We start from the raw sequence: 24,162 nt of genomic DNA, 5'->3' as shown, positions 1-24,162 counted from the left end.
CGACCATATTTGGTAGCATTTCACAGCGCCATCTGTTTTAAATTCATCAAAAAGTTGCCACGCGGGAAGGAACAAATTATACAACATGGACGAAGACGTTGCAGCAATCGTAATTGACAATGGATCTGGTATGTGCAAAGCTGGATTTGCCGGAGACGATGCACCAAGAGCAGTGTTTCCATCAATTGTTGGACGTCCTCGTCATCAGGTTGGCATTTGAGACTTCAAATCTGAACACTTCCATCCTCATTTTACTTCTTTTTAATATTATTATAAGTAACTTGCTTGCCACGAGATATTAAGTTGACTTGATGTCACCAAAAGTAACAAACAGTTTATCTGATAAAGAACATATTTTGATTTTCAACTGTGAAAATATGAATCATTGTTTTTCGATGCCGTTTTAAATGCGAGTTATTCCCCTTTGTCGCCATCTTACAGCGTGCTCACAAATCAGTCAGATTTAACTGTTCTTATAAATAGTACAGATTATGCTAGACTTTAGAGAAAGCTAGCATATTCATTTGGTATAGCCTTGTAAGTTACGATCTATTCTAGATAAGGATATTTCAATTTGTTTGAGACTTGCCAATGGCAGGCATGTTTTTTTGTTTGGGGTGGGGTGGGGTGCGGCAAGGGACAGAACAATTTTAAAATGATATGCCTTGTATTAAAAGATATATTTCCCAAAATAGAGTGTTTGTTTATATTCTGCAAGATAAAATCCAAGGAATAATTGTGTATACAAATTTGTCAATATATCATTTCTCTGCGCGGAACTTGCGTATTTTGTCATTAAGACCATCATTATTCACATCTGCTTTTTTTATACATCTTTAATCATTTAAGATGTATGAAAAAAGCAGATGTGGTATGATTGCCAATGAGACAACTCTCCACAAGAGACCAAATGACACAGAAATTAACAACTATAGGTCACCGCGGGCTTCAACAATGAGCAAAGTTCATACCGCATAGGCCATAGTCAGCTATAAAAGGCCATGGAATGACAATGTAAATAACCCGAGAAAACTAATGTCATGAACCCTGACATCATTGACTTATTTTCATTATTCTATGTTTTGTCGGTGTGAATTCAGGGTGGACTACATATATTTTCATACATTGAGGTAACACAAATGTGATCTATATGAACAAGCTTCGTCTGAAATATATAAAAGCCCATAAGTTATAATTAGTATAAATCGCTAAGACTGAGGGCAGGAAGTCCTTGATATTATTTGAAAATGTATAATGTTTTAAGCCATTTGCCCATATGGGCGTACAAAGTTAATTATAAAAATAAATGCCCCCCCCCCTACATTTGATCAACATTGCTTATCAGAGAATAACAAAACATGCAAAAGCAACAATCCAAAAAGACTTTACGGAGTAAAAAAACATGATTGATAGATTGAGTTATTGATTGTTGGTAGTCAAATAGACTAGATTGTTGGTTGCTTTACATCCAGTGGCAGTGGCAAATATTTTCGATGCTAAACGATCTTAACTATAATTTAGAATGATTATTTTTAATATTTTTGCATCTCGAACTGAAGTGTTTGATGACAGGATCCTCTTGTGTCAGAGCCCCATAGTCCCTCCCCCTTATACATTCTAGATTTTTCAATATATCACTTATTTGTACAATATATATATGTACCAATGGCAATGTTCCATATTTTCTCTAAATATGCATGTTTGCGATGAACGTGAAACTATAATATTACAGAGCGAACTAATGTGGAAGGGGGCACAAGTTTCCCTTGTAATAATTCTAAATTCCTATGGTGCAAACTTTAATGCAATTTTTTCTGGCTATATAAACATCACTTCAGTCTTCGCGCTTAATAATAATAGTTTATTTCAAACCAAAAGCAATATAGCTTATAGGTATATCATAAATATTTTTCACTTATTCTTACAACATTTGTATAAACTTCAAGATTATAAAAAAACGTTTTTTTCTAAAGTGAACATTGATTGGTTAAATATTTCTCAGTGTGTTTGAATTTATTTGTTAGCTTTTTGGTCATGAATGTTTGTCTCTAATATTTAATTAACTGTGCATTTGTATTCAGATATCGCAGATCAAATTTATTCGTTCATTGTGTAATCATACGTTTTTTGATTGAGTTAAGTCTGCCAATTGATATTTTATCGTATGTTTTTCTATGTTGTGATGTTATGCTATTGTTTCAGAAAAAGGGAGAAGGTTTGGATCCATTAAAACGTTTAATCCCGCTGCAAATGTTTGCACCTGTCCTAAGTCAGGAATCTGATGTACAGTAGTTGTCGTTTGTTTATGTAATATATACGTGTTTCTCGTTTTGTTTATATAGATTAGACCGTTGGTGTTCCCGTTTGAATGGTTTTACACTAGTAATTTTGGGGCCCTTTATAGCTTGTTGTTCGGTGTGAGCCAAGGCTCCGTGTTGAAGGCCGTACTTTAACCTATAATGGTTTACTTTTTAAATTGTTATTTGGATTGAGAGTTGTCTCATTGGCACTCACACCACATCTTCCTATATCTATGTATATCATAACAGAACATTTTAAATACAATCGCGCTAAACCACAGGCCCAGCAGCCCAGGCTTGTAAAATTGATCTTAGGTCTAAAAATTGTATCGACAGGCCAACAGAATCTTAACTAAATTTGTCCAAAAGTTTACTTCCTGGCCTGTGGATCTAACAGTTCACTGTAAAGATTGTCACTTGAACATCAACAGGCCAATTATTCGTATTGGTATGCAGTTAGAGCTAAGAATTTCAGGGGAAAAAATCAACATGCAAACAAAATTCACTGATGCAATTATCTTTGGCTTAAAAAATAACTAGAGGCTCTAAAGAGACTGTGTCGCTCACCTTGGTCTATGTTAATATTAAACATTGTACACAAATGAATTCATGACAAAATTGTGTTTTGGTGATGGTGATGTGTTTGAAGATCTTACTTTACTAAACATTTTTGCTGCTTACAATTATCTCTATCTATAACAGTAGTTTCTGTGGAAAATGTTAGTGAAAATCTACAAATTTTGTGAAAATTGTTAAAAAATGACTATGAAGGGCAATAACTCCTCAGGGGGTCAATTGGCTATTTTGGTCATGTTGACTCATTTTTAGTTCTTACTTTACTGTACATTATTGCTGTTTACAGTTTATCTCTATCTATAATAATATTCAAGATAATAACAAAAAAGCAGCAAAATTTCCTCAAAATTACCAATTTAGGGGCAGCAACCTAACAACCGATGATCCAATTCATCTGAAAATTCCTGGGCAGATAGATCTTGACCTGATCAACAATTTCAACTCTGTCAGATTTGCTCTTAATGCTTTGTTTTATGGGTTATAAGCCAAAAACTGCATTTTACTCCCATGTTCTATTTTTAGCCATGGCCGCCATCTTGGTTGGTTGGCCAAGTTACCGGACCCAATTTTTATACTAGATACCCCAAAGATGATTGTGGCCAAGTTTCGATTAATTTGACCCAGTAGTTTCAGAGGAGAAGATTTTTCTAAAAGATAACTAAGATTTAAGGATGTACACCTCTGAGGAGCCAAAAATTTCTAGAATTAAACTTTTTTTCTTAACCTGATTTTTAGGTTTATAAGACTGTAACAAAACAATTGGTGAAGAAAAAATCATATGGTGGTGTGCTTCTTTTTTTGCTACGGCCCTTTGAAAATGCCCAATTTTGATGATTTTCTCACTTTTCATCGATTTTTACCTATTTTTGGGCTATTATCGTGAAAAAAATCACAGTTCCACAATTAAACTTTTTTTCATACTTTCCATAAAGATGAAGTGGACCAATGTTAATAAATTTAACTTACAAAAACTATAGGTAGGTGTTATTTTAAGAAAGTTTTATCATATTTTGATGCTTTTTTGTGTAAAATTGACCATACTGCCAATTTTGTATTTTTATGATTTTTCTCATTTTAAAGAACAAAATGCATATTAATTCAACTTTTTTGTTATAAATGATTGAAAAAATACATATCTAAGAAATTTGAAAAGACCAAAATGAGATGGGATGTATATTATTCTTGTAAAATCATTTTTTGTATCCCTCACCCATTTTCTCAAAATTTTGACTAAAAATACTGACTTGAATGGTCGTAAAATTTGAAAACTGGATTGTTCAAAAACTGTTCATGGTAAATACACAATTTTTTCACAGAGTTATGTTTGATTATAATATTTTTAAAATTCATTGATATTTTCCACTTCTATCATATGTTTTGGAAATAATTTAAGAACGAGATTTCAACGAGACTGAACGAGACTGAAAAGTCAGAAGAATACATCCTTAAGTAAAATGGTTAAAAATTGACTATAAAGGGCAATAACTCCTACAGTGGTCAACTGACCATTTTGGTCATGTTGACTTATTTGTAGATCTTACTTTGCTGAACATTATTGCTGTTTACAGTTTTTCTCTATCTATAATAGTATTCAAGATAATAACCAAAAACAGCAAAATTTCCTTAAAATTACTGATTCAGGGGCAGCAACCTAACAACAGAATGTCAGATTCATCTGAAAATTTCAAGGCAGATAGATCTTAACCTGATAAACAATTTTACCCCATGTCAGATTTGCTCTAAATGCTTTGGTTTTTGAGTTTTAAGCCAAAAACTGCATTTTACCCCTATGTTCTATTTTTAGCCATGGCGGCCATCTTGGTTGGTTGGCAAGGTCACCGGACACAATTTTCAAACTAGATACCTCAATGATGATTGTGGCCAAGTTTGGTTTAAATTGGCCCAGTAGTTTCAGAGGAGAAGATTTTTGTAAAAGTTAACGCAGGACGACGACGGACGACGACAGACGACGGACGCCAAGTGATGAGAAAAGCTCACTTGGCCCTTCGGGCCAGGTGAGCTAATAAAAATAAGACATTGTGTATTTGTGTGTATATTTCTATATCTGACATAATTTAACAGTAATCTTTAAATAACATGTACGATTTATATGGTTTAGAAATATCTAACAAAGAGCATCCTTATTTTTGATTATGACATTACTTGGCTGTTTTTATAGCGAGTCGACTATTTGATTACAAGCCAAATATTTCATGATTTTTTGATAATCTAGGACTGTATCTTTGATATTTTAATATTTAATTTATATCTTGTTTAAAAAAATAATGTTTGGGACTTTGTGATTATAATGGCAAAATAATTGTGACCATGTGATTATTTGGACACCTCATGAAAGGGCATTAATTGTCGAATGCATGTTCTTCGCCGATTTCGATCTAATCTTAATTAGATTAAATGTACCGATTTGACCAAAAATTTTCACATTTTCTTTATAACATACTTAGACGAATATCTAAAATTCCAAAATATCCAGGAGAAACAATGAACAATATACGTGCTCGCTAAAACGAACCAGTTTCGTGCGTATTTTTAGATCAGACACTCTGTGACCTCACCTTATTATCCATCGATATTAACTCCGAAGACTGCCGACGGCATTATTTATATCAATGAAAATAGATAGCGAGCACGTGCAATCAGATTTTCTAGGTATGTGTGATGTCAATGTGTCATGTTATAATTAAAAAAATATGTGTACATCATCTTGTAATGGTTTTTTTTCTTCTCAAAATTTCCTCTAATAGGAGTACAAAACAACTTCATACAATTTTGAAGTTCTCAATGTTATTAAAGGACTAGAATCTTCTTTCTGTGTTAGTGGTATTACAACTGGAATGTTTTGCCAAATTATTTTTAGAAAAAATATGAGCGTCCAGATTAAAAGCGTGAAAGCTGGTATCAATCGGATAAGTTATGTCCTTTTCAAGTGATTTCTGTAGTTTCAACTGTTCAGGTTTTTTTTATGTAGTGCTGTTGCACAACTGTCACAGGTTATACTTATAGTTGGTATTGGGTTTTGCTCTTTGAAGTCAGCACGGTGATAATAAATTTGTTTAATTTTACGTCATCAGATGAAGAGCTGACTTGTTAACAATCTTATCACATCTTATTCTCGTGTAGGTGGTATATAACATTTTTATAAGTTTTTCCATATTTTTTCAGGGAGTTATGGTTGGAATGGGCCAGAAAGATTGCTATGTAGGAGATGAAGCACAAAGTAAAAGGGGCATTCTCACTTTGAAATATCCAATTGAACATGGCATAGTAACAAACTGGGATGATATGGAAAAGATCTGGCACCACACATACTACAATGAGCTGAGAGTAGCACCAGAGGAACACCCAACATTGCTTACAGAAGCTCCACTCAATCCAAAAGCCAACAGAGAAAAGATGACACAAATTATGTTTGAGACCTTCAACTCGCCAGCCACATATGTAGCCATACAAGCCGTTCTGTCGTTATACGCGTCTGGTAGAACGACAGGGATAGTGCTGGACTCTGGTGATGGTGTCACACATACGGTTCCAATCTACGAAGGTTATGCACTTCCCCACGCTATCCTCCGTCTAGACTTAGCTGGGCGGGATTTAACCGATTATCTGATGAAGATCTTAACAGAGAGGGGATATTCGTTTACAACTACAGCTGAGAGAGAAATTGTGAGAGATATAAAGGAAAAGCTTTGTTATGTAGCTTTAGATTTTGAACAAGAAATGTCCACCGCGGCATCATCATCGGCGCTGGAAAAGAGCTATGAACTACCAGATGGACAAGTTATTACAATTGGAAATGAAAGATTCAGATGCCCAGAGGCTGTTCTTCAGCCATCCTTTTTGGGTATGGAGTCTGTCGGTATCCATGAAACTACGTACAACTCTATAATGAAATGTGATGTTGATATTAGAAAAGATCTATATGCCAACACTGTCCTGTCTGGAGGGTCCACGATGTATCCCGGTATTGCCGACAGAATGCAGAAAGAAATCACCTCTTTGGCACCAAGCACCATGAAAATTAAAATAATTGCACCTCCGGAAAGGAAGTATTCCGTATGGATAGGAGGCTCGATCTTAGCCTCGCTCTCGACCTTCCAGCAGATGTGGATTAGCAAACAAGAGTACGACGAAGCAGGACCAAGTGTTGTGCATAGAAAATGTTTCTAGACATATTTTAAGGGACAGAAATTGCTTTGCATATGGCCGATATTATGTAACAGAAGAATTTTAGAATAGATTAAGAAATGTAATATATTATATATCATCAAACTGTATATCTTAAGAACGAATTATATAACAAATTGTATTGATGTGTGGCATTGTGTTATTGTTTTAATTTTGTGTGTTCCAAAAGTTCTTTTAAAATATTAGAAATTCACTTGACCTGGTTTATAGTTATTATACAGAAATACTGACAAGTTTTTCAAGGCTCAATTATGAAAGAAAAGAAAAGGGGGTAACAATTGTATAAACGATACACTTACATATATATTACTTTTTTTTTTTAATTTCAAAGCACCTTCTCAGCTCACCTGAGCCCAACATTCCAAGTGAGCTTTTCTCTTCACTTGGCGTCCGTTGTCAATCGTGGCTTTTACAAAAATCTTCTCTACTCAAAGTTGACCAAACTTATTCGCAATTGACATTGAGTTTTCTGGTTTTTCTATGACTCGTCCCGTCAACCAAGATGGCCGCCATGGCTAAAATAGAACATTGGGGGTAAAATGTTGTCTTGGTTTCTATCTCCGAAACTAAAGCTCTTAGAGCAAATATGACGTGAGAAAATTATTCATCTTGTTGGCCTGAAATTTTCAGACGAATCAGACAATCCTGTTTTTTGGTTTTCTGCCCATGAATTAGTACATTTTGAAGTATTTTGTAATTATCTTCAATATTATTATAGATAGAGAAAACTGTGAACAGCAATTATCTACAGCAAAGTAAGATCTACAAATAACTTAAGGTCAACATTACCAAACTGGTCAATCAACCCCGTAAAGTCAGTTGTTACCCTTTATAGTAAATGTCAACCATTTTTTTTTGCAATTTTTAACAAAAAATCTTCACCTTAAACTATGAAGACAAATTTGACCAAACTTGGCCACAATCATTATGAGGGTATCTTTTTAAAAAAAAATGTTGTCCGCTGACCCTGCCTACCAATCAACATGGTCGACATGGCTTAACATAGAACTCTTATAAATAGAGAAAAATATGAAAGGAGCAAAAATGTTCAGAATAATGAGCTTGAACAATTGTCCATTTCCATAAATAATTATAGGAGTTAAAGCCAATAAATGTTTTATTTTTCATTTTTCCGTATTATAATTATGAAAACTAATATTTAGAGAGAAACATTTTTTTCCGTTACGACTCAGCTTTAGTAGGCAATTTCTATTAAAAAGTCAAATTTTGTCGTGATATATTTAGTAGACTGTCACTCTTCATAGGCGTGATTGCCCTTCAGAAATGAGGATTTGTATGTTTTCTGGTCTGTACCGTTTGTTCGTTAGTTCGTTCGTCCGTCTGTCTGTCCCGCTTCAGATTTAAGTTTTTGGTCAAGGTAGTTTTTGATGAAGTTGAAGCCCTATCAACTTGAAAGTTAGTGCACGTGTTCCTTATGATATGATATTTCTAATTCTAATGCCAAATTATAGTTTTGACCTCAATTCCACGGTTCACCAAACGTAGGAAAGTATAGTGCTAATGGGTATCGATGTGTACTATGGACACATTCTTGTTTCACCCTCATTTATGTTTTGAGCAAAATATAGAGGATAGAGTGAATCTAAACAGACTAAAAGACCGTGAAGTATATTCTCGTCTACAATGTTAGAGAGTGTCCTTTGTTTGAAATGCACATGGGTGAGCTGCACAGACTCTTTACAATAAGTTAAAAAGGACAAGTCCTAAAGGCTACACACAACTAAACAACACGAGCATCGAATTGATGTGCCTCGCGGATTTTTCAGGTTCTGTAGAATCTAACTCTGATATTATTTTAGGGGGGGGGTTGTCTCAAATAAAACCGATATATTATGATGATGATGTGCCAGATGTGTCATATCTTTCTATTTACAAATATATATTAATGGGATCAATAGATATAGGAAGATGTAGTGTGAGTGCCAATGAGACAACTCTCCACCCAAATAACAATTTTAAAAAAGTACTTTAGGTCAATGTACGGCCTTCAACACGGAGCCTTTGCTCACACCGAACAACAAGCTATAAAGGGCCCCAAAATTACTAGTGTAAAACCATTCAAACCGGGAAAACCAATCAAGTTTGATTGCTAATGAGACTTCATGAAATTACCCAAATGCAAGGTTTGGGTGGGTTTCGTGAGGGTCCGTCTTTGGTTATCTATGTTGTATTTTGTCATGGTCCCGTTTTGTCTTTTGGTCATTTTTCATTTTTTTGCCATGGCATTTTAAGTTTTTTGTCGATTTGTGAGTTTGAATATCCCGTTGGTATTTTTAAACGAAAGAGTAGGACACCAACAATAAGTGTCAAACAACAACTCTGACGGAAGATATGCCTTTTTCAACTATGAAAATTTAAAACATTTACTTATTTGTATCTTTTTTTTTACATAGATTCAGTTAGGAAAGTTAATTGTGTCTGTCGAGTTCTAGTGAAAAATGGGATGTAACATTTTTTTTTTTGTAGTGATGTTTGTAAAGATCTTTTTGAATTAACTTTTTCATTAAGGTTATCAATTCAACACAGTACTTAGTAAAATCTTTTAAGATTTGTTTTCATTGGTACTAAAAGAGAGACGTAAGATAACCGAGATTCTTACTCCGAGTCGAAAATAAACGCCACCAGTGTGACTTAAAAAAGACCGTAAGACAAACAATAGTACACAGCAAACAACATAGAAAACTAAAGACTGAGCAATACGAACTCCAACCTAAAAGTCCTAAAACTTGGTGATCTCAGGCGCTGTAAATGATTAGCATATCCTGCTCCTTGCACCCGTCGTGTTGCATGTTAGTAAAAACCAACAAAGTATGACGGGCAACAACCATATGCATTAACATGTTTACGAAAGTAAAACTACCCCTTAACTTTGGACAGTGGTGAACACACCTAGAATAAGAACAAAGACGGAAATTGCTTCACGAAGCACAAAACTAACAACTAACATAGAGACGAGACAATATTAAAAATCAACTTCAATGTCAGTACCGATAAAAACTACATTTAAAAAACTTACTAAGATGAAAAACTCATCATTTAACAATATTTTTTTCATTGAAAGAACACATGTTTATATGAATCTTATCTAAATTTACAGGCTTTGTAAACAATATTACGGTAAAAATTACGAAATAACATCCCTATTTTATAAGAATTCTACGGGATACAGCCAAATTTCAGAATCAAATTTGTATTGATGAAATAATTTAGTAGAGATACGAGTTGGGAAGTATGCACACCCATAAGCAATGCCATTGTCGAGTTTGAAAACTATCGCCGAACATCATTTTTTGCATGAGTAATGGTTATGTAAAATTCTTCGTAAGTGCTCTCCCACCACTTTCATTTCTTGTCGGATTTTTCCTAAAATTTATATGACGACAATTATCGATTCAATTGAGTTCGAAAATCAGAAAATCAAATCAATAATTTTCTTATTGGTGTCATGCTCTTAGAAATGAAAAAAAACTTGTGGTGGGGCGGAAGGGGGTGCTCTGTTTGAAAATTCACGCATTCATTTCTTGTTCGAATGTCTGAATACCAAAAAGCAAGCAGTGTATTTCAGCAATGTCTCGGATAAGATTCGAATATCAGCGCCAATCAAATATTTTCTCGGAAAGTATGGACCTTGGAAATGTAAATTTACCTCACACCAACATCAATTTTCAGCTTTTGTTTAAAATAAAAACAAGAAAGGAAAAATTATTGAAGCTATAGTCCTTGGACATATAAAAATATATACGGCGACGTCGAATTTTTAAGAACTCTAATCTTATTACAACCGCTCGACTCCGTTCGAAAAAAATGTCAAAAATTCTTGAATCTTATGAAGCGGAATGATTTAATATTTTTCGAAGATTAAATAATGTTGAGTTGTAGCTCGTCAGTAGTTTTTACATGTGATATGTGCAAACTTCCCGTTTGTAGATTGTTTGAAATCTTGATACACTCATTGTAAATGGCAAATATTCGCCAAAGTTTTCTCGACTTCTATTGAATGGAATGATTTAATATTTCGTTTGCTTCGTGATAATTGAGTTGAAGCAAGTACTGTAAAATGAAATTCAAATTATTGGGAGTATGACCCTGCCGCAATTTTCGCAATAATAAAACTTACGCATTTTTTGCATTTGCAATTAAGTCAGTCCGGTTTGCCAATTGTTTGTCATTTTACAACACTCAATGTTCATCTTGACTCCTATTGAAGGAAATTATTTAAATATATAATCTGCAGCTTGATAATGTTGTGTTGGAGCTAGTAAATCATGTGTATGTCTGCCATTTCCTGTTAGTAGCTGGTTTCAAATTTGATAATCAATTTCTGAGCAAGGACAGTTTTCGTTAGAGTGAAAATTTAGTTATGCTCCAGTATACATACTACCTAAGTTAACTGCATTAAGCGACGAAGGTCCGGACCCAGTGTTTGGTCTTGTATAATCAAGTTGGGCAAAACGTGTACTTCATAATTTATAACACTTTTGTAAACCATTTCCTTCTATTTTTTTTCAGGGAGTCATGGTTGGAATGGGACATAAAGATTGTCATATTGGAGATGAAGCACAAAGTAAAAGGGGCATCCTCACTTTGAAATATCCAATTGAACATGGTATCGTCACAAACTGGGATGACATGGAGAAGATCTGGCACCACACATACTACAATGAGCTGCGAGTAGCACCAGAGGAACACCCAACATTGCTCACAGAGGCTCCGCTCAATCCAAAAGCCAACAGAGAAAAGATGACACAAATTATGTTTGAGACCTTCAACTCGCCAGCCACATATGTAGCCATACAAGCCGTTCTGTCGTTATACGCGTCTGGTAGAACGACCGGGATAGTACTGGACTCTGGCGATGGTGTCACACATACGGTTCCAATCTATGAAGGTTATGCACTTCCCCACGCTATCCTCCGTTTAGATTTAGCTGGGCGGGATTTGACCGATTATCTGATGAAAATCTTAACAGAGAGGGGATATTCGTTCACAACTACGGCTGAAAGAGAAATTGTAAGAGATATAAAGGAAAAACTTTGTTATGTGGCTTTAGATTTCGAACAAGAAATGTCCACCGCGGCGTCTTCATCGTCGCTAGAAAAGAGCTACGAACTACCAGATGGACAAGTAATTACAATTGGAAATGAAAGATTCAGATGTCCAGAGGCTGTGCTTCAGCCATCCTTTTTGGGTATGGAGTCTGTCGGAATTCATGAAACTACGTACAACTCTATAATGAAATGTGACGTGGATATTCGAAAAGATCTATATGCCAACACTGTCTTGTCTGGAGGGTCCACAATGTATCCCGGTATTGCCGACAGAATGCAGAAAGAAATCACCTCTTTGGCACCAAGCACCATGAAAATAAAAATCATTGCTCCTCCGGAGAGGAAGTATTCCGTATGGATAGGAGGATCAATCTTAGCCTCGCTCTCGACTTTCCAGCAGATGTGGATCAGCAAACAAGAATACGACGAAGCAGGACCAAGTATCGTGCATAGAAAATGTTTCTAGGCTGTAATAGGGACAAAAGTTTTATGAAAGTGCATATATATGACCGATGTTAAAACTCAAAAGAACTAATAATGGAATGAAATAGATAATCTATATATTATGAAATTGTAAAAATTCGAATGAATGATAAAACAAAATGTCTGATGTGTGTCAATTGTTTATTTTTTTTTATTTTATGTGTTCCAGAAGTTCGTTTGAATTATTAGAAATTCACTAGCGGTGGATTTTTAGTCATTTTAGGGAAAATTGTAGATTTGAGGCTTACTTAAAATTTAAAAAACGTATTAATCAACAAATATTGTTTGAATACCCATTGATGGCCTTCGACTATTATTTTCTTTTTGGTCGGGTTGTTTGACACATTACCCATTTCCGTTCTCTATTTTAATCAAACGATAAAGATTCCATTTCGATGGGACTGTCACACAAGCGAGAGGTTTAGCTAGCTATAAAACCAGGTTTTATCCACCATTTTCTACTTATGACATTTGCATATATTAATCCACTTATAGTACTTGTATCAGTTCTTTTATTGTTGTGAGCTAAACATATCAAAGCAAAACTTTTCATAATAATTAGTACTAGGTGGATAGATTGGTCAATAGCCAAAGACAACCTGCAACCCGCTAATATGTCCGCACAATGCAACTTCATCCAACTGTCCAGAAGAACATCTGGGTACAATTGCCCCCTATATTTTATCATCTTTAAAATATTGAGAGACAAGAAGAAGTAGATGAGAGAAAAAAAAACCACCATTATTCGCCGTCAAAATACCATTGAAGTAATTTGTTGAATTTTAAATTTAATGATCATTTAAATTCTTACAATTCTTATCCGCCCAGGCGAAGATGTTGCCTATTACGTTATACTGTAACTTGCCCTATGGGCCATCCATCCATATGATTTTAACTTGTATAAGCAGTCAAATTTCCTTAATCAAATTCTCATGAAAACAGATTGACAAAAAACAGCTTACATTCCATTTTATATATCTATTGTGTCCTGGCGTTCCAGAGTTACGGTACTTGAACCATCAGATATAAGGCACTATTTTATATCGCCTACTACAGTGTGGTATAGGTTTCCTCTAAACCTCTAATTATTTCCTTTCATTAATGTGATCTACCGAATTAGACTATTTACCGGATTTGTTATAACATGAACAACTCGACGGGTGCCACGTGTGGAGCAGGATCTGCTTACCCTTCCAGAGCACCGAAGATCACCCCTAGTTTTTAGTGGGGTTGGTGTTACTTATTCTTTAGTTTTCTATGTTGTGTCATGTGTACTATTGTTTGTCTGTTTGTCTTTTTCTATTTCAGCCATGGCGTTATCAGTTTATTTTCGATTTATGAGTTTGACTGTCCCTCTTGTATCTTTCGTCCCTCTTTTGTTAGCGAGTTAAGCATTTTATAGTTTGTCGAACCCAAAGTTGATTTTGAAAGAGGCGGAAGTTACCAACGGTACAGTGAAAAGCCGTAAGTCAAAACAAAATCAGAGGACATGACCAAAGAGAAACAACAAAAGCACTGTGAATAAAACTATAAGTCTTCAAAACTTACTAAGAAAAAAGGAAGAACATAAATCCGATGTGAACCATGCATAGACAAGCAGGTCTGGCGGATGTCAAATCTGTAATTCTGTGGTTGTCGTTTATTGATTTATATCAAATTTGTTTTTCGTTTATTGTTTTGTTCATAATCAAGCCATCTTTTTGTCTTTTGAATTGTATTATTTTATTTTTATTATTTTTTATTTCAATCCTTACTTGACTCACTATGCAGTAAGGGATTTGCTCATGCCCATACGGTGACCTATAGTTGTTTAATTTTTGTTTACATCATTTGGATTTAAGGAGAGTGCGGTAACCTCATTGGCAATTTGAATTGATTTATATGTATAATCTGTTCAAGTGGGTTTTTTTATGCGATAAAAATGCAGATGCTCAGTTTTAAATATTTAGATTGAAATTGAAAAAAAGGTAGGATGACAATTTTATATGCAACAACAAAGAAACACCGAATAGAGTAAAAAATAAAAAGACTGAATATAGATTACAACTAAAAACAAAGTCTGGTCAAAAATGTTCATCCTACCCCATGGAAATCAAATGGTAGCTCCCTTAGAGCACACATCTTCTTTTGTCTATCTAGTCCATGTTTCGCAAGACTAAAATATATAAACTTTTCAGAAACAAAGTTCACTAGCTACGGAAATTGATCGTGTGTCATGACTATATTTTCGATCAATGTTATATTTTTAAACCGGCTTGTAATTTGAAGCTACAATTAGACAGGATGACCAATAACTTAAACAAAAATAGAAAATTATAAAAGGTTTGTTTTGTTTTCGTGCTATTTTAATGTGAAAAAAAAAAGGCTTCGTCTATAGAAAGTTATAAATGGTGATAAAAATGCAGTTTCATTTCAAACTTGTAGATATATTTATATGGCTCAGAATATACTATTGTGCCACATTCAATCCATTGCTAGAGAAAATCATTCAGAAAATGGTTGCTCAATGCTTTCTCAGAATCATAATTCCGTCGGAATATAAATATATGAATGAAGCCTCCTTATGAAAATGGCCTTATCCACCCCCTGGACCATTATTGATTAAATTAACACCAATATACAGGCGTCAATTTAAAAAAAGAAAGAATGGAGTATAGAAAAAATTAGTTTAAACACAACAACCAAATAAATTTGCCTATTCCAAACCAGGATTCAGCCTGTCATTTGTTGTCTCACATTGTAATAAGTAATATCTAGGAAACGACCATTCAACTTAAAAAAGGGGGTGTATGGGTTTTTTTTTCACAAACAAACAAAAATATATTGATCCACAACTAGATGAAAAAAAGTCTGTTCAAGCAGATGCCAAAACTAATATTCTGAATCCAGATTTACAAGCTACGTATAGTGTTAAATAATTTTGAAAACATATTAGATTGATTAGCGTTGAAAAACTAAAGAATATTGTTCTGACTCGGACAAAATTCCCTGAGAAACACATATTTTAAAATTTCATTTTACTTAATATGTACCTTTTTTATACTAACTGCTACTTTATTTCGCAAGGTAATGAACAAATCGAGATACATCTGATAACACTAAAAACCCGACCCCAATGCCGATAATAATACTCCCCACCCACCCCATTATTTGTGAAGAATTTCTATCATCTGGTGCACATATTTTCTTAGCTTGAGCAGCTTTTGTAGTTTTTGGATCGATTTGCAAAGCTTGTTTAAGTGCATCAAGATTTTCAGTTAAAAATTCCAATAGTTCATCGTCAGTGAGATTTAGATTGTTTACATTTGAACATGGACACATGCAGTTGTAATTCGTTGTCTGCATAGTTGTTGTTTTGAGTATGTCGTCTGTTGTGTTACTTCCTGCTGTTATTTTCCCATATGTTGTTGTACTATATGTTAAAGTCTCAGTAACATTCTCCGATGACAAATCGGTTGTTATATCTTCAGAGTTAATTCCACTTGTTTTTGTTGTTCCAGCGAATGTTGTTGTTGTTGTACTATATGTTACACTCTCGATGGAATTCTCCGGTGACGAATCGATTGTTGTATATTGGAAGTTACTTCCACTTGTTTTTGTGGTTCCAGCGAATTTTGGTGTTGTGCTATATGTTAAATTCTCAGTAAAATTCTCCGATAGCAAATCGGTTGTTGTATCTTCGGAGTTACTTCCACTTGTTTTTGTCAGTGTTCCTGTGAATTTTGATGTTGTGCTATATGTTAAACTCTCAGTAAAATTCTCCGATGACAAATCGGTTGTTGTATCTTCGAAGTTACTTCCACTTGTTTTTGTTGTTCCAGTGAAATTTGGTGTTGAATTATTGCTTTTGTTGCAAAGAAGATCTTCGTTGATGGTGAATAATAGGCTCTCTGTAAGATTAAAGTTAACTTATTTAATTTGAGTAGTACATGTACTAGTGGCGGATCCGGCCCCCTGGCCCCCTGGATCCGCCTATGTGTACTTGTAAAGAGACCAGTATGAAAGGTAAATTGCAAAGGTGGATTTAGGGTATGGGTCAAGAGACCCGGATCCCCTTAACTTTAGTATAACTTCATTCGTGGCTTGACCGGGTCCCGCTTTTTGAAATCATGGATCCGCATCTGGATCTTTATCATCAATAAATAAATCTGTTTCTTCAAATATTTCTCTTATATTTCGGAATAAACTCTAGTTAATGATGGCGAATTTAGAAGTACGGGATAGTGTCATAGCAGTTAATAGTTTTTATCAAAGGTATCAGGATTATAATTTAATACGCCATACCCGCGTACGTGTTTTCTACATAAGACTCATCAGTGATGCTCAGATCAAAATAGTTATAAAGCCAAACAAGTACAAAGTTAAAGAGGACCCAATGATCTGGTTCATTTTATAACTTTAAAATTAAAATATGAACTTTTTCATTAATAATTTTTCGTTACTATACGTTGAATAATGAGTAATGAATTATTTCATTGTGTATATTGTTATGCTATTCCCAGAGATAATAGTTTTGTTGCGTTGAATTTCTCTCAAATACCGTCAAAGGTTGAATTTATTTTAAGTTGAGCAGAAAAAACCCAACCTTTTATATGCATTCTCTTTTCAAATATAAGAGTTTGCTACTGTATTTTCCGTTTCATTGATATAAAATATATAACACTGTATTTGTCAAATCGGCAATCCTCGGGTGAGTCCGCACCTCTCCTTCTAATGCATAAGTCATTCGCCTCAACTCGGCCGATTCCGTACCCTCATCTAAGGAGAGTAGCTTCTACCGAGGATTGCCGAATGATAAATGAGGGTATACGGAATAGGCCGAGTTGTGACGAATGTGTTTTTGTCTTTTTATAATGATGTCATCATTCGTTTTTTATTGGTCATATTGCAATACTCGATCCATGAAATTTCGATACCGAATGAATGAAATATTTTTTTTAAATATATTTATACATGTATGCAGTTCATCGAGCATCACTCGAGATGGCATAACTTATTTAAAATGAGATTATCCATTTACGTACCTATTACCGAAAGGCATATCCATAATCGTAAACATATCAAATGTCATAAAACTACGTGCATATATCTTTCTTTTTTAATCTACTAGTAATCAATATATTTAATGTTGTATCAAAATACATTATCAATAAATTACCTGAGTCAAATATCCATTCATATGTGTTCCAAGATACACTCTGACGAACGGTTATTGTAATGTAGTTTATTACTATATCCACCAAGTTTGCCGAATTTGTCTCACGTTTTCCTATTTCCTTACCCCTCCCAAAACAAAAGTTAGAATTCCATGAAACCCAAAACCAACGAAATTCATTGCAGTCAAGTATATCTGCAGTATCTGCATCAGAATAAGCATACATGTGACAATTGTCATCAGTATCGTCTGGGCAAATCCTAGAACACTCTTCAAAGACACAAATTTTAATTCGAGATTCGTTATTTTGTCTACGTCCAATAATCAACTCGTACGATGGTTGAACATTTCTTTCATAAAATAGTAGTCTTACATTTTCACATGCCCTCACAGAAAATATAAGTTGTGATTGGTTGAAATCTGTAATGGGCTCGTTGTTAAGTACGTCCCCGAGCCAGTCCGAACCGCCACAAACGTTGATCTCTGACCCTTTAAGAAAAACAGAAATCATGTACATATATAAAAACAGTCGATACCATACATTGTTTACATTTACTAGTAGTATGCAATTTGTATAAAAACAGCAAAACCAGGATTTGCAATTAGATTAAGAAAAATGATGTACCGTTAAACTCCCAAGTAATAAATATGATAGTCAAGCCTTTTATGTAAAATCAAATAGTAGCTGTATTATGCACTTTTCAATTCACAACTGTCCAACATTGCTTACGATTGACTTGTGCAAAAATCTACACAAATACATATTTTTAATAAACTTTTTTTAAGGTAAATCATTATTATCTCATTATTTTCATAGTCAAATGAAAAAAAATACACGAACCCGGGTTCACGTGTTGCTTTTTTTATCGAGTTATAGAAAGCAACTTGTTTTATTAACTTTTAGAGATTTGATTAACATTTGAAATAGGTAATAGGTAGTACGTTTGTTTTAAATACTACGTGTTGTAAATGACATATTTAGCACAATAAGTGGAGAGATGACCGAACGCGTCATACAATGTTATTTGATCGTCATATAAGAGGGAGGGGGTAGGGGCTAATAAAACAGTATAGAAAATATGATTGGACATTATTTGTTAGTGCGTTATGTTAAATTTGCTAGTGCGTTATGTAAAACTTCTTCTAAATTTTGTTTTTTCTCTCAAAATGTTAGACCCGCTAACGGTAGTTAGTAGTTCGGGTGGCATTATTCGACAATTCCTTATGATTTTTAGTTTTCTGTAAATACTAAAACTGAGGGTGTTACCTCAATCCAAATTGATATTTCACAAGTTGGGGGTTATACTACAAGTAAGGAAGTATAGCTAATAAAACTTCTTATTGCAGAAAAAAATCAATACACACAATCATAAACAGTTTCGTTTTTTCTCTTCATCGCTAAAAGCTACAGTATTTCTAACAGCTATAACAATGGCTAAGGATTCAAGCAGATGTTTTTGTACATTGTGTTTTTGTCTTCTCTTTAAATGTTAACAACTCACCGAATGCAATTTGACTAAAAATAAACAATAATCCAACGCTGAATAGCATTTCGTTGTCCTTGTAATTTCCAGTAATGCAGTTATGTTCGAATTCGCTTTCTAAAAGAATAATTTTTAAACCGATAGAAGTTCAGAACTTTCAAATTGATAATTGAAATATACACTTTCAACTGATTTTACATATTTATTTAATTGTTGTTTCTCTTACACTTGAACTTATCATGTAACGAATGAAAACGTTTTGCCGAAATCGACAAGGATAAAAAAAGACACTGAAGAAGTACATTAAAAAATCAATGCTTTTTTTTTATATATATATCTCGTATTTCCTGTGTATGTATGTTTGACTTAAATTACGTGTTGAGTGTTTGTATCAATATTGCTTTTTACTAATTTACAGGATATGGAAAGTAAATAATTAAAGAAGAAATATTGGTGCCAAAGTTGAATACGTTACTAATGTAATATAAATTGACAGGAAATATGAAAACAAAAAACATCGATTATCTTTTTTAATCTGCTAAACGAATCCCTGTGAAGTAGAGTACAATACACTAAATGGCCTTTTGATGTTTGAAGGTGTTATATCAACAAATCATGGTATATCACAACTAAAATAGTTCGAAAAAAATATTCCCTTGAATTTGACAATCGTAGGTCATTAATCCTAAATTGTATTGCAGTAAAACATTTCTGGGTCATAAACATATGTCTCGAGTACTTCAAAGCAGAATCATTTTTTTTTTTTTTTGGGGGGGGGGGATTTCTAAAGAATATTTTGGAAACTTGAGGTTACATGGTTACTCAAGCTTATACACATGTTAAATAAAAGGGGTACTTGATTGATTAACTTCCAGTGATGATTATTTTCTTATATGGCATGAACTGTGATGTGATTTTTTTTCTATAGTACTGGACAGGATAAAACTTATTTTTTTAAGTATGTCTTTATTTGCATAATTTTTGAACTCAATGGTGGTATTGCACCTAAAACAATGCCATTTACAGTATTTTCAAGCATCACCACACGTCAAACCCAACACAAAAGTGAAAAGCTGATTGGACACTAGTCTCGCGTCTTTCTTAACTTTGGAAAGTTTTGGAACTAAAAGATCTAGAGAGGAGAAAGTTATCAAACACGAAAGGGACATTAAAACTCATAAGTCGAAAATAAACTGACAACGCCATTGGTAAAAAAGGAAAAAAGACCCAACAGACAGACAATAGTACACATGACACAACATGAAAAACTAAATACTCCATGATCAACACGAACCCCAGTAAACACTGGGTGATGTCAGGTGCTCCGGCAGGGTAAGCAAATCCTGCTCCACATGCGGCACCTGTCGTGTTGCTCATGTAAGTACTAACAAGTAATTAGTCTTATTCAATAGGTCACATTTGGGAAATGTGGACTGGATTGTAGTTACGACGCAAGGAATTTATCCCTCATCATGCGTGAATCGGATATTCCATAAGGCTCAACCAACTCGTGATGGCGTCCGTGAAACTTACGATTGGATTTTAACTTCACCACTTGAAACTCTGGGTTTGATAGCTTCCTTGTGCGCAGCAATCTTTTATCAGAAAAATCTTGATATGAAATACAAGCCCTGGAATTCAATATCGTATCAACTTGGAGAAAAAGATATACTCCGTATGCAGGAGCTGCTAGATTTTTGCGTAAAAAGATATGACGTTTACAATTGGGAGTCTGAAATCATCTCTTTTGTCGTAATGGTTTGTTTTCAAACGTCCCTTATTGTTAATTTCTAGATATAGGTCACAGAAATGACTGTGTGCTGTTGTATCTTTTATCTGGAAACTAGAAATCGACTATGAGGGTCGGTTGAAAACAAAACTTTACGAAACAAAGAGATAATTACTGCTTTCCAATTGTGAACTTTCAATTTCTAGGTAGCAACATTCCAGCAGCACCTGCATACAGGGTATATATCTCCCAATCGATACGATATTACCTAGCTTGTATTTCGTATCATGATTTTCTTGATAGAGGGTTGCTGTTCACAAGGAAGCTATTAAACCAAGAGTTCCAAATCACAGGCACTTGTTTCTATCCATAGGAAGGTCGATTATCCATATAAATAGAAGAAGGTGGCTAACGAATTTGTTTTTAGGTCACGACAGCATAGGCACTGTCTATCCATAGGAAGGTCGACTATTCATATGGATAGTCGACCTTCATATGGAAGGGTAAGCCGACCTTCCTATGGATAGAAACAAGTGCCTGTGTTCCAAATGGTGAAGTTGAATAGTCACTTCGTTAATTTTACGGGCGAAAATCACGAGTTGGTTGACCGTTTTGGAATAACCGTTTTACAGATGATATCGGATATGTTCATTACCTCGTAATTACAATCCCCTTCCCTTTCATGAATGTGACCTACCGAATAAGACTATTTACCGGATGTGTTATAACATGAGTAACACGACCGGTACCACATGTGGAGCAGGATCTGCTTACCCTTCCGGAGCACCTGAGATCACCCCTTGTTTATTGTAGGGTTCGTGTTGCTTATTCTTTAGTTTTCTATGTTGTGTCATGTGAACTATTGTTTGTCTGTTTTTCTTTTTCATTTTAAGTCATGACATTTGTCTATTTATTTTCGATTTATGAGTTTGACTGTCCCTATGGTATCTTTCTTCCCTCTTTTATCTCTAAAAGGAGATTTTTTGATGGGATAGATGCGTTCAACATATTAGTAGTCACTAATTTAGTGAGAGGACATCATCCATATGATATAGCGGAAAGTAGAGTTAAAGGACACAACTAACTTATTTTCTTTCTCCCTATAAATGTAGCAGAAATAAATTGGCTTCAATCCATTGGGAAATTTAGAAGATTTTTAAGGCATAATTTAGTACGACGGACAATGTGATCATAAAAGCTTACATTGCAACTTTGGACAGAAGAGCTTAATTATGATAACAACAAATTACAAAAAAAAAAATCGAACATACAACAAACAAAAACTAATTCGGAACAAACCAGCAACAAACAACACCCGATTCAGATAGGACACAAGTGAGCATGCTGAAATGTTTCGTCCGCTTTACTGTCCGACAGTCATGAGGACCTTGCAAGGTATGCACATCAAATATAGTTATCATATTCTGGTCTGATACAATACTGAATACCATTCCTCTTTGAAATATTGTTATAGTGATTGAACCTTCACTAAAACAGATTTTTTTTCCCCGTACAGGGTCAATAAACACTCCAAATTAATTTCCCGAAGGATTATGGAAAATCGTTCCCTCCCCCCCCCCCAAAAAAAAACCAACCAACTATTCATAAAATGATACAAACTAAATTATGAAAAGAGGGGTAACAAACTACAATGTAATATAACCTAGTTCATGCTGACTTGAGGGTACAAAATCATGATAACTTCCGAGTCATACTGATTAATTTAATATAATTAAAAAGAAATTTAAGACAGCCTCTGTATAAAAAGCTAGCCAATCATGGATATTAATACACATGTAAACACCTCATAACTAGTCTAAAAGCCCAGAATACTCATGCATAATTCAACATCCTGATACGTTCACTTTGTATAATTTAGCTTTTTTTGATGTACTTCTTGCTTCTCGAGAAATTGAGCCATCGAGACAAGGAATTAATCTCAGTGTCGATCGTTATGGTCACATTCGAGTCATCTTCAGAGTTCTTATCATGTACTAATGTTCCAAAATTAATCTGAGTAATTTCCCCTTTTACAAATTGAGGTAAGGACAGACTTAATGACGCAGTGCTTTTTGGAAGAGTAATATTCATGGATTTTTCAATTCTGTCAACTTGTCTGAAGAATTCTGCAACATCCGTCATAGTAATCAAGTTCTTCAAATCTTTGGATTTGTAGTCAATTTTGGCCATACCAATGGAGACAGAATTTATTTCGCCGTCAGTGGATGAGTACATAGTTTTGAGTTGTTTGTCTAACTCCTCGGTAAACCTCCCTGCATAGTTCCGTATTGTATCGATGAGTGCATTTTCTTGAAAAAGAATATTTTCTTTTACCTTGACAAAGTTAGCGTGTCCAGTCGTTTGTATTTGTTTTAACCGAACCTTTTCGGTTTCTAGCTTAGATTTATCATTTATCATTTTGCTTTGACATTTCTTTAATATGTCTATTCTTAAGTTGTATTCTTCGGTAATTTCAACTAAATCATGTTGCTTCTTGTGAACTTTAGCAATACAGACGGGGCAAACCAGGCTTTCACACGTTTTACAGTAAAGACAGTAATTTTGTCCAGAATGATCTTGGCACTTCAAATTCGCATAACACAATTCTTCAGTCTCAGATCCGATCTCCTTTATATCAAGTATCTTGTGGTCCTTTCCCCCTTTAATTTTCAAATGTATTTTGTCTTTGCATTTATCACATATCAAAAGTTCACAGTCAATACACTTCCATTTGATAACTTTCTCAGTTTCACAAAATTGACAATTGATTGGAATTTGACCTGAACCAGAAGACGCCATTATTACTATTTCACTTCCTTGTTCATATCGTAGATTCGATGTACACCTATCACATGCTATTTTAAGTAACAATTTGAAATGAGACTAATCTTTAAACTTGACAGTTTCAGAGAAAAAAAACATAAAATTAAAAAAAAACATTTAATATAATGGTTACATATGGGTCATAATAAAAAAAAACCAATGCAAAACTATGTTATTTTAGTCTTTTTAAGTCACAGACAGGTAAACTTAGTCATTTAAATGTTTACTGGTTACTTAGATCAGGTATAGACATGTTGGTAGGACGACATTGAGCAAAGGATGTTAGCAAATGAAGAGGTATTCATCATTTTGACTCAAAACTAGACTGAGGTAAAAA

The 24,162-nt window shown here is 34.3% G+C and overlaps 2 protein-coding genes across 2 annotated transcripts; one reads left to right on the top strand and one right to left on the bottom strand.

The window, feature by feature from the left end:
* Positions 1-17: 17 nt before the first annotated feature.
* On the top strand, positions 18-12,761 carry LOC134725098 (actin-5-like). The gene is made up of 3 exons (XM_063588628.1): positions 18-208; positions 6,060-6,801; positions 11,878-12,761. The coding sequence occupies exons 1-3, from the start codon at positions 86-88 to the stop codon at positions 12,615-12,617; spliced, it is 1,605 nt and encodes a 534-aa protein (XP_063444698.1). The 5' UTR covers positions 18-85; the 3' UTR covers positions 12,618-12,761.
* A 10,116-nt stretch (positions 12,762-22,877) lies between these two features.
* On the bottom strand, positions 22,878-23,801 carry LOC134726416 (probable E3 ubiquitin-protein ligase MID2). Its single transcript, XM_063590818.1, has one exon. It carries the CDS (start codon positions 23,799-23,801, stop codon positions 22,878-22,880), a length of 924 nt encoding a protein of 307 aa, XP_063446888.1.
* Between the last annotated feature and the right edge of the window lie 361 nt (positions 23,802-24,162).

The sequence above is a fragment of the Mytilus trossulus genome, chromosome 7, assembly GCF_036588685.1.
Source record: "Mytilus trossulus isolate FHL-02 chromosome 7, PNRI_Mtr1.1.1.hap1, whole genome shotgun sequence".
Lineage (NCBI taxonomy): Eukaryota > Metazoa > Mollusca > Bivalvia > Mytilida > Mytilidae > Mytilus > Mytilus trossulus.
Note: the sequence above shows the minus strand (reverse complement) of the source record. Positions and strands in the feature narration are given on the sequence as shown.